Below are 12,443 nucleotides of genomic sequence, written 5' to 3'. Positions count from 1 at the left end.
AAACACAACAACGACGCCTTTAGGAAGTTGATATGATGAACGTGGTAAAAGACAGTTGCCAACATGTACTGATCTGGCAGACACGGAGACACATTTGCTTTTTTATTCTGTTTCAGACATCAATAGAAATTGTAAAATGTTTTAAGAAATGAACTCCGGAAAATGTGTGGTTCCCTTTCACATATAAGAGAGAAATTGTCTGGATCAACAACAGGAAAATGTCAAGAGTTGTGTTCAAGCACATCAAGACCTTGGTATGTTCTCATTACCAAAAGCTCTTGAATCTCGTTGTCTTTCCTAGTTGACTTCTTCGTCTGTGTCTTCTTATTGTTCGGCGACACTTTTTCATCCTGAGATATTTGTATACCTGTTTTTTGTCAGTTTTGCGTCTGTCACACTCGCTCGCTCTTTAATTCCTTCTATATTATCACCTGCACTCATACACGAAAAGTTCCAGAAAATATCCAGACTCAAGTGCATGTCTGAAAATAGCTAAATAGTCATCTTCCGTTTATCTCTGTTTTGGACTCCACAAAATTCTGCGCGCAGTATTCAAATGGAATAGTTTTTTTATCCGCTGTGCTTGCTGAGCTTGCCTGTGGCAACAAGACTGTTGAGTTCTGTAAACTTGCAGGCTGGAAAACCAAAACTGAAAGATTTTAAAATATTCTAAAGAGCTGAGGGGAGCTGCAAAGGCACTTGGTAAATCTAACGAATAGGAACGTCTTTGTCTGTTTTTTTGTTGATGAAAAAAATATTTAAAAGCTACTTTCACTGAGAGCTGTTTTTAAACCTCATTGCAATATCATTTATGGGAAAGATGGTGTAAAGTGTTAAAACAATACTTTCAGAAAATACTGCGGCATTTAAGGTAAGTAGGGTTGCCCTTAACAAATCTATTGAGGGACAACCTTAGTAAAAACTTGTGTGGCAGACTGAAGAAGGCCCATCTGTCTCCTCAGATTCTGGTGAATTTCTACCGCTGCACCATCGAGAGCCTCCTCACCAACTGCATCTCAGTGTGGTATGGCAGCTGGTGGTGAAAACTGCCCAACGCATCACCGGTTCCTCAGTCCCCACCATTGCAGCTGTCCAGAGCAAGAGATGTCTGCGTAGCGAGCAGCATTTTCAAGGACAGCTCACACCCCAGCCACAGACTGTTTGCCCTCCTCTCTTCTGGGAGGCGCTACAGGGTCCTCCGTCCCCCGACCAGCAGGTTCAGGTTCAGGAACTGCTTCATCCCTGCGGCTGTCACCCTGCTGAACTCTGCACCACAGTGATAGCAGCAACCCCCCCCCCCACACACACACACACACCTTCTCCAGTGACCATACCTCCCCCCTCCACCCTGGCTTGGACTGCCAAACACCCTCCTCCAACCACTGAACATTAGAACATCTGCACTACACTGTTACTTTTTTTAACTACTGTATTATCCCGCCTATAGTATATTCATACTTATATATTTTTTATATTTATCTTGCTCATAGTTCTTATATCACACAATACCTGTTAATACTGTACTATTCCATATATATTTCTTACTGCTCATAGTTCTTTTATCATACAATACCTGTTAATACTGTACTATTCCATATATATTTCTTACTGCTCATAATTCTTATATCATACAATATCTGTTAGTACTGTACTATTCCATATATATTTCTTACTGTACATATCTATTTATTTACATTCCACTTTAAATACGCACAATACTCTGCACTTTACTGCCTTTTTTTGCACTTCTGGTTAGATGCTAAACTGCATTTCGTTGTACTTGTACTGCGCAATGACAATAAAGTTGAATCTAATCTAATTAATGACATAATGAGAGGAGGGGTTGTCTTCCATGTTTGCATGCTCACAGGCTTTTAACAGGTCCCTGTCTAATAGGCAGTTAGAGCCTCAGCAGGGAATGTGTGCCAGTGGTGAGTCCTTCCCGGCCTTCCCTCAGTATGTTATTTATGCACCCTCTTCCTCTGCCAGCCTGAGGGAGGCAGACCCATTATTCAGTGCCAAGTAAAGGAGGGCCATGTGTCGTCTGAAATCTAGTTCACTGTCCCTCCCTCTCCGAACAGGGGAGGCTGGGATGCGGAGCAGGCACCTTCAGGAGCTGTGGGCGACGCTGTGTGCCCACATCGCCATGGAGACCGTAGTACACAGCAGTTTTAGAAAGGGATGAGACAAATCCCCCCCCCTTCTCATCCCTCCTTTGTTAAAGCTATTTTAAAACCTGGTCTTCAAAAGTCCACCCTCAGGGGTTCTCAATCTCTTCAGCTGTTACTCACAAGCCAAACACACACACACAAAATATGCAAAAGCTATAATATAAAAAGACGGACGACTGTGGCAGAAGTCCAAAAATATCACACTCGCTCATCTATGCATGACGCCTTCATTCAGGTTCCACCGGGGAGGGCAAACATGATAAATGGAGAGACTGTCTGAAGTGTTTAAGCAAACTTTCAGCATTAGACAATGATAACCTGCAGGCTCGCTTGGAGATTTACTCTGAGAGAAGAGACACAATTAAACATGGGAGAAATAGGAAAAGATCAGATACCGGGTCAAACCTCCACAGAGGCGTGAAAGATCCTACTCACTAGTGTAAAGTCATGTCCAGCAGAGCATATACAGCAAGAGACCAGAGTGGTGGAGTGGTGAGTCTCTTATCCCCCCCCCCCCCCCCGATTAGAATGAAAAGGCTGTAGAATGTCTTACCACTGTCGCTGTTGTCGTCCACCAGGATGATCTCCTTGAGCATGTGTGCTGGTGTGTGGTTGACCACGCTGTGGACAGATCGCAGGATCACCGACAGCGCCTCGTTCACGAAGATGAAGACCACAGAGATCTGAGGAAGGTCCTCTGAGTATGTCAGCTGCTTGCACCTGTCAAGATACATGCAAGATGCTCAGACAGTGCAGCAATATACCAGGACTTCATCATTAGCATATCATCCCAATGAGAAAAACACAGAAACAGATGGATCATATGATTAAGACCTGACACATATTAGATCAAGCTGTTTGCTTCTGACCATCTTCATGTCTGTCGGTACAGTCATGAGACAGCAGCTTAGCTTTGCAATAATACTGGAAACCACAGAAAACACGGAGCCTTACTCTCTCTTCTCTTGGCTGTTTATGTCTACATGCATTAACAGGCATGCTTAAGTCCAACATGTAAATATGCCAGATTTATCCATGCAGGCTAGTTTTCATCTGCATGTCCCTGCACAAATTGACAGTAAAAAACATAAGCCGCTCAGACGTGCAGTGAACTCCACTGGATTCACCGCGAGCAAGCGGGCTGGTTGATGACGTTTTTATCATTTGACAGACACAAATGAAAAAGGAAAAATAAAACAAATAACTCAGGATGAAAAAGCCATGCTAAACATATATAAGGAGCCCCCATAGATGAAAAGAGAGTTTTTGGTGATAACAGCCGCCACTTGCTGATGCGTACATAATTAATAAACTAATAATAACATTGTAAGAGATGTGAAAACACAAAGCAAATGGAACCGCACAAAAGTGCAAATGAATAGTATGAAAAGAGTATGAAGACCAAGGTGTGTCAAGTAAAAGCACATAAATGATTAAACATAACCACAACAGTTAATGAGCAGGGAAAAAAAGAAATCTGTAAAACAACGACCGAGCCTCAACCACTGCAGTTTCCCTCTTGTCTCAAAGAAAGGAGAATTCTATTGATCCTCATATCTAACTCTCAACAAGGAGCATATAATGCTATTTTCCAACATGTAGAGCCAAAGAGAGCCCCTATACAAAACGATGACTGTATATTGATTTCAGCATTACATGCAGCGGGTGAACAGATGGGAGACCTGAAGATTTGAAAACATAGTCAAATGAAGACATTCACAGTGTTGCTGCAGTGCTCCATTCATTGGAACCCTCTTAACAGACCCCAGGATCCCCTTCACCAACAACATTTTGATATCACCACACGCACCTCGGCGTCACCCTCAACCCCCTTTTGACAGCAACGGCATTAACGTTTCTCCCTGCAGACATTTTGACTCATCTTCACAGGAAAAACACAAGCGTAGCTAATAACATTAACGATGGCTCCGTCCGCATCAAAGCGTACCACTGAGCATGTGCAGTAGCAGAGCTCTGAGACTGGCTCAGTAAACTGGATGCAGAGCTAATCTCTGGGATTGGTTACACCTTTTTTGAAAACCCCTGATTATTCCCATTGGAAGGATTATCAGATGGATGTGTGGAGTTTAAGATGTTTTAACCTGTTAAAATCAGCGTGTTGTTTCCAGTGTGTTCTCATAAAACAAAGATATGTATCCCTCGATTTCTCCCCCCCCCCCCCCCCCCCCACACACACATTTAGGTGCCCCCCCCCCCCCCCCAGTATGGCAAAAAATAGCACTCTTCTAGATTTATTTTCAGTTCAGTTCCATTTGATGGTGAAGCAGCGGCTCTCAGACAGAGTGTTCTGTACCACCCTGTGACTGGTGTCAGTGCTGCTGCTGAGAAGCTGCACTACTGGAACCATTTGTTGAGCAAAAAGCACATTCCTCCAAGAGTCAGGGGGAGAATGTGGAGTTTGACAGGTTAATGACTGAGACACCCCCTGTCGCATCTATTATATATTTTGTTATCATGTTATATAATTCAGTGGTGATACACTGACTTTTTCAATAACCAAAACCAAGATCATTTAATAACCTTAACGTTATAAATTGTACGTGGCTGTATTTATATATTCTTATCCACCTCTTTAGGTGCTTTACAGTTACATTCACCCATTCATGCACATATTCATACAGTGCTTCTATATGCCGCCCATCTTTCATTCACAATTTGGGGATCAGTATTTTCTATTTTCTATATTTTCTCAAAGGACACAGACCGGATGAGCCGGGGATCAATCCACCCACCTTCTGTTTCCTGGACAACCCACTCTTCCACCTGAGCCACAGCTGCTCAATTTAATACGGTGTCTGTTGCCAAAACATTATTTTTTTTTTACCCTGAATTATGAGAATCTTGTCATCAGAAACAATGTGGAGGTAAAAATCCTCCACATATTTGCGTTCTAACATATAGCCCCTCTGGAAAAGGGTGTCGGGGGATCAGTACATGTCTGAAAGCAGCCACACACTGTAACACATCTGTCTCATGATCATGTATGACCCTCTTCTTTACCTCCTTTCCTGTCTCGTCCTGCTGGGATCAAGTCTCTGGAGTGGCGCTGTCTTTAAATGTGAACATTTAAAAACCTAGATAAGGGTTATCCTGGTGTTCAATCAATCAACCAAATTTCATTTGTCGATCCCATAATCATAATTGGCCTCATAGGGCTCATCGATCTATACAAGGTGCAACATCCTCTGTACTTAACCCCTTGATGTGGGTGAGGAAAAGAGCACCAAAACAAATTCCTTTAAAGAGGTGAAAAAACTTTGAAACCTCAGGAGAAGTCACAAGTTAGGGATCCCTCTCCCAGGACAGATCATGGTAGATGTTGTGAGGGACTGAGCACACCAACAAAAATAAAACAATACCTAAATGAAAATAGTTAATTAAAGAGAAAAGACAGTGTATAACAGTGAGAAAGCTGAATATATGGCTGTTGTATTCTGGCAAAAACCTGGATTGTGTGGCCTGTAAGGTCTCTGATCTCTGACTGTTAAATGCACGGCTACAGTTATATAGCTATTGAAGTAAGCTGAAATGAAAGGGTCTTGACTCCAGTGTTGCAGAGGACAGACCGAAGCCAAGTGTCAAGCATGTGTTCTGCTATATCCTTCATTCCATTACAGATGCTCAGGTGGAGGCAGAGCAGTAAAACACAGAAGGCAGCCACAAGTCAAACTGGGTTCATCCTCAGTCAGCGCGGAGAGAAGTGTCACAGTGTGTCTGTCTGTCAGGCCTGCACTGTAACAGGAACGCGGCTATTATTAGAATCAAACACAGGGATATGAACAACCCCCCCCTTCTCTTCCTCCTTTCTCAGTCTCTGCCTCCCTCTCTCGCCCTCACACATGGACTCCACGGTACCCCCATCTTGCACGTCTGTGACTGGAATCCTCCTTCATGTTCCCCCACTTACACTGACCCAATTATTACAACGGACTGTGATCAACACCATGCAGATGATAATTCGCTTGTGGGCATCTGCGGATTCTCTTGACTCAATCTCTGCCACTTATCGTCTCAATATCTGTCCCTTCCAGTAGAACTCTGCATTTTAAGTGAGAAATAGGCGCGCACTGGACAGACGCACACTTAGCTGATTCCTATGGCAACTGCAAGCGCACACACACACACACACACACAAAACCAGCATCTTATAAAGCTCTCCGCGCTGCTCCAATTAGGAGTCGAACGCAGCAGCTGACAAACACATTTCACTCGCTCCTGCCTTTGTTTCCCCGTGTTTTCACATCTCTTATTCAGCCGTGCTGAGTCAAATGTGTGTGGATAATGAGGTGGTTAGGATAACTGTTGTGGCTGAATTATTTACAAGAGATTTTGACTGTGATGAAATACTTGTAATCTCACTCTGTATTAGCATATCAAATCAACATAAATCAGCGATAGTGTAAACAAATTTTCACTTCACTGAATCATGTTAACCTCTTATAGCCGTCTGCTGAACATCGAGGCAGAGCGGAGGTAAAGACGCTGAAATGACTTGTTGCATTCGGGTGAAATATCGTTCACGATATAGAGCTAATTGGTGGGAATATATATGTATTTGTCACAATGTATGAGTCTCACATGCCATCACAGATTATTAGACATGACAGAGTCAACAAGAAGCTGATATTCAGTCTAGAAAATCTGATTCAAGAGGAGAATGTCTAATTTTCTTGAATAACAAATAATGGCTGCTACAGAAAAGGCCTCAAACTTACCTATTCAACAAAATGAAAAAAACTACAGGTTAGTAGTCCATTTTGCTTTAGAAGGCTCCGAGACGAGTGAAATGACCCAGAAGTATTTCAGTGGCTGTCCTAATAAGAGCTGTTTGAATTCCTTCAACGATATAGAAAGGAGCTTCCATCCTATCTAATAACTTGAATAGGAACAACTGGACCACAATGTAATAAAGTGGGGAGAATGCTGTTCCACAATTCATTAGGGTAGTGAAATTTAAAGCCACAGAACCTTGTAGTTGCACCTGGAAAGACCAACGCAAATATAAATAAGAGAACAGCTGTTTTATTCTAATGACACGATCCAGAACTGATGTAAATCCTCCCATGATTATCTGAGCTCTTTTTCCTTCTCTGTCCAGTGAACGACAAGCACATTGAACGTTTTAGTCCACAATATCATCATCAGAACTAAATACAAACATAAATATGATCAGAGCTAAATACAAAGTAATTCCCCTAATAATATTTTTTCCACTTTTCAGTTTTTTTTCTTTATTTTTCTTTTGTTTTTCTTTTGAATATTTTAGTTTTTGTTTATTTCCTATGGGTTACTAATAGTCAGATTTGAACTCTGTACCAACTGAAAACATCCTTTATTAGGAGGTGTGATTGTGTGAGACTCTTTTTGAATTGTAGTCAGAGATCTGAGTTAGTCTCTGTACCGTACTGTCTGTACTGTATGCGGTTCTCCTTTCCTAACTCCTTACAGATTCTCCATCACTTCATCTTTCCTTGACCTCATGACATTTCACATCGGGGGCAAGGAATAGTGGTCAGTAAAAGACATTATTATGACAGATCGCAGCCACCATTTCCAAATGAAAATTTGGCATCACATACACTCACTGCTCACTGGAGGTAGAGACCAAATGTAGACTCTAATATCATAATGTGTTGCTCCTGCATGTTGAAGCAAAGAAAATTATAACTTTAGCTTTTCACAAATCAAAGGCTTCGTATGAAACAGCAGATTTATCACTACACTTATGTAACACTGCAAAGTCATAGTTTCAGACGTAGGAATAATTAGTGTTTTTATCAAAGTCAAAAGGCTTATCTGCAAGTGCTACCTTCAACATGTTTAGTTCAAAGACAGCATGCTAAGCTGCTCTTCCACCCGTGCTGCGAGCCATCTGAGCTCTACTGGTGCTTGATGCTCCGATAACCCTGTGAACTGCCATGTCAGCTTGAGTCATCAACATCTAGGGGGTCGGGCGCAGGGGGACGGCCACACAGCAGATGGATCCCAGCGTGGTGCTAAAGTTACATCATCCTCTCTTCCCCCATTGGAAACCCGCCTGATACTCATATCGGTCGTGTGTGTGTGTGTGTGGGTGTGTGGGTGTGTGAGTGTGTGTGTGTGTGTGTGTGTGTGTGTGTGTGTGTGCGTGCGTGCATGCGCAGTGGGCATGTGTTTGCAGGTTCTCACCTTTCAACAATGAGAATTGGCAAGAGAGTCACGAGCAATTATGTTATTTACTTTACTTTATACATTAAGTGTGTTGCCTATCACAACGACATGAGCAGACCTTTGAGTTGAAAAATCTGCTTTCATATATAGACTTTACCTTCCATTTATTTGATACTTTGCATATTCATCTCATGCACTACAATAATATGAACAATAATCCTTACAATTTCAATAGGACCTCCCACCGTTCGGTGCTCGGGCCCTAAATATATGAAATAAATAATCCCTTACAAATTTAACAGGAACGTTTTAGTTTTCTTTTTAAAGTTTTTTTTTAAAGATACTGTAAAATGTTTTATCCCAGACTGTTAAGATTTGTCTCACTTTAAAAAAGAGTTCTATTTAGATTGTGATTATTTTGTATGAATTAAAGTATTGTATATGTTTAAAGTAACTTTTCTATTTTAAAATGATGTTGTTTTCTACAGACAATAATCTCAGTTCAGTCCAAATGTATTGGTAGTATAACCAGGGGCGTTTCTAGGATTGAAAGAAAGGGGGGGCTTAGCCCCTAAGGATGCTGAATGTTTGCGCGCGCAGTGCACGCCAATTTCTTTTGGGCTCATTTAGGTCTGCGGATATCCATGTTTCATACAGTTCATAGATTGGTTCAATCAGAAAGAGTGTGATTTTTCTCTGTATCTTTGCTTGCATTCATTCAGTATAAGATAACAGAAGAGACAGAATTTCAGGGTCATTGTGAAATTTGACAACACAAATATGAACTGATTATAAACAACAACATTCTAGAGGCACTTATATTATTGTTTAAAAATACTAGAGATAGATATTAATGCAAAGAATAGAGAGCTGTCGATAGTTATTTCTTACATTTCAAATTTGCTCGTTCACACTCTTGCTCACTGGAGAAATTTTCTAACAAAATAGCTAGCTAGCTAGCTTAATGTTAACATAGCTCATTACAATATTCCCTTTCATTTGCCTCAAGTAAACCTACATTTAAGCAGGTAACAATCGTTAACAACTACAGATAGCCACATTCTGTAACTACCTGTACTTACAATTTCACTCCGTGCATCATTTACTATGAGCTAAACTCCTTGGCTGTAATCCTGCTGTCTTGATGAGAGACGTTACTTGACAGAGTGAGAAAGCCAGCGCAGCAGCCCTAACCCTAACCCTAATCCCGGCATGAAAAAGCCCTTAATGTAGCCCCCCCTGTTCCTGCAGGATCTCTGGAGGCCAGTGTCTCTGTGAAGCCTCCGGGGCCAAACATCTACCTGGGTGAGAGTGTGCTCATGCAGTGCACAGTGGAGTCCCTCTCTGCTTTTGTGAAGAGCTACTGGTGGTTCAGGTCCAAACCACACAGGGCTCCCACCCCCAGGCACCTGGTCTCTGGTGACAGCTACTTCATCACAGCGGTAACACAGGAGTACGCCGACAGGTACTGGTGCCAAGCCGAGTGTCGGGAGAACCGGACTGAGGTTGAACTAAAGGCCCGGCCGGTCTCGCTCGGCGTGTCAGGTGAGCAGCAGCTACGACTGCAGCCACTGCAGCGCGGCATCAGGTTTCTGCTTTGCACAGAACGAATCAGATGAGTACAGAGGTTGTGTATTCTCAAACAGACTAATGCAGAGACACATAGAGGCTCTTATTTTCCTCAAAACAGCCTCTGTCACTCCTCCCTATCATGGGTAAAAACATGGTTTATACTATTTCTAATTGATCTGAAAACTGTCAGAAGATTTTTTTTTAATTTGTTTCATTTGTTTCATTCATTTAAGCTTATTTTGGCTTCATGACTGACTGTGTTTAGCAACAATAAAATGTTGAAAACCCCTTTGAGGGTCCCTGGAGCGAAACCTAGCTGACATTAGGTGAGAGGGTACACCCCGGACAGGTCAATCTCAAAATGTAAAACTGTCAAAAAGAATGTATATTAATTATCAATAGGATATCTTCATCAGTCATACATTTTTTTGCCCAACATTGAATCCAAAAACAGACACAACTCTCGCTGTAGTACTTGATTTATTAAAAAAATGTTGCTGCACTCGACACAAGATTTGTTTTGTCTCTTTACTATTCAGAGGTGTGTTTTGGGCATAACATGGAATAAACCAATCAGAGAGCCATCTACCATTACCTTTAAAAGTATTAGTGTCCTTGCACCAGCAAGGTTATTATAAGAGCAAGTCATCATATTTTACACCCTTTTATTACTCAATGGTAATATGTCTCATTATTATAAAATCCTATGTCATCACTGTGAGATGTGATGCCATTGTCCTGCTTTAACAACAGTGAGCAGGACACAGCATGCTAACATTAGATACATTGTTGATTTTATGTTGTTCATGTAGGAATTAAATAGGCAATCTGACCCCTACTGGAGAAATTCATGTTGACTGGGTTTGGCAGATTATCACATGAGAAGGGTGTTTCCTAAATGTATAATTGTTAGTGAAGTGTAGGCCCAGGTGATTTTAGAGACTACAGTCGAGCAAGTATGGAGATTAGAGTACAGCTGATTGAGTAAATTGATTTTTTTAAATTTCACAATTTACTTCACTAATTTAGGCTCTGGATTTAAATGCTACATTTTTTTTAGAAAGACCCGAAACCATTATGTGACTTTCAAGATAATTAAGATGCATGCCACACTGCATTATTCCTCATATACTACACTGTTTATCATTTAAAAGAAGCACATTACTGCAAAATAAATACATGTGCATGCTTTTAGAAGCCGGCATCTTTGGTAGTAATTTAATGCAGTCGATTTTATTTTCAGTTCTTCTCTTTATTGCATTAGAGGATGAAAAGGAACCTGAGAAGAATAGTTTTTTCCACTTTGTTTGATAAGCAGGGGTTTAAACAAACGGAGCTATTTCTAATAATGTTGAAAATATTGTCTGTGTCAGGGATTACATCTCTTTGCGAGGACTTCACTCTTATAATGACTGATATAACTCACAGTGTGAGCAACAAAGTAAAGACTCAAGATCATCCAGTGCTGCTGTGTGCACAGAGTTTGCCATGGATTTTCAGGAAAGCATTTGGTCTGAGTTACCAGAGGAACAGAGAGGTGACGTGAGGTGCAGGACAGAGAGCAACATTAATATTACAGCCCTGCACTGTAAGACACGCTGAAGAAGAATCTGTCAAAACATCAGGTCAGAATTTGATCTCATAAAAAACTTCTCTTACATAATGAATGGTGTGTTATGTTGACAAAGAAATGAAGTACAAAAGGTTACTCCTACAGTTCTTGTTATCTTTGTACAATAATACACATTTCTAAAGAGCATCTGCAGCAGACATTGGTTCTTTATTGTCGTTGATATGCCGTTCATATAAAGTTCATATATTCCAAAAGCCTCTATAGCGGTCAAACCAGTTAGGCCTCATTGATAGACCATGTTACCTGCCAATTTGTTGCATTTTGCATTAATAGATCACTACAAACAGTACAGGTCTTCTTAAATAGACCTAAAATCGACTTTAGACAGGAAGATGTTAAGGATCTCCAGTACTAAGAATCTAAAACAGTAAAAATTTACTCTTAGATGTTTTTGAAATCTGACCTTCAAAATCATACTCTCATGCCATGTGTAAGGTAGGTCAGTCGGTGGATGGACAGAATGTGTGTCCATTCATCGTTGAGGAAGATATCAGGAAGTCCTATTGACAAACATTGTTGGGCATTTTAAATAACAAAGTATTTTCATGTGAGAGAACAAGCAAAAAATTGACTGGTGATTTTTTGGTTAATGTGTAGTTTGAATGTGTTGAAGGACAAGTTGACGGAAGCTTAAGTTAATGCTAGGAGCACATTACATGAGGTGTGTAGCTCCTTTAAGGAAAAAAACAATCCCTCTCCATTGGGTCTAATGTTATTTCAGAGAAAACTTTTCTGGAAGGACCATCAACTTGCATAACTTGCTCACACGGTCCCATTTTTTTACTCTCATAAATTTCAAATATATCTGTGTGTCCGGCAAAGTCTTGGAATTCTCACGATGTCTTTATTTCACAGATAGGACTTATAGTTTCTGAATTATAGTTGTTTGAGCGGTG

The 12,443-nt window shown here is 41.0% G+C and overlaps 1 protein-coding gene across 1 annotated transcript in view; it reads right to left on the bottom strand.

Moving 5' to 3' along the window:
* galnt9 (polypeptide N-acetylgalactosaminyltransferase 9) overlaps window positions 1-12,443 on the bottom strand; it is a 109,128-nt gene that overhangs the window by 71,603 nt on the left and 25,082 nt on the right. Inside the window, exon 3 of the mRNA XM_053421867.1 lies at window positions 2,725-2,891. Within this exon, the coding sequence (XP_053277842.1) occupies window positions 2,725-2,891 (167 nt within the window). The remainder of the gene's footprint in view (window positions 1-2,724; window positions 2,892-12,443) is intronic.

This window comes from Pleuronectes platessa, chromosome 4 (genome assembly GCF_947347685.1).
Source record: "Pleuronectes platessa chromosome 4, fPlePla1.1, whole genome shotgun sequence".
NCBI lineage: Eukaryota > Metazoa > Chordata > Actinopteri > Pleuronectiformes > Pleuronectidae > Pleuronectes > Pleuronectes platessa.
This window is presented reverse-complemented; position numbering and strand designations above follow the sequence as displayed.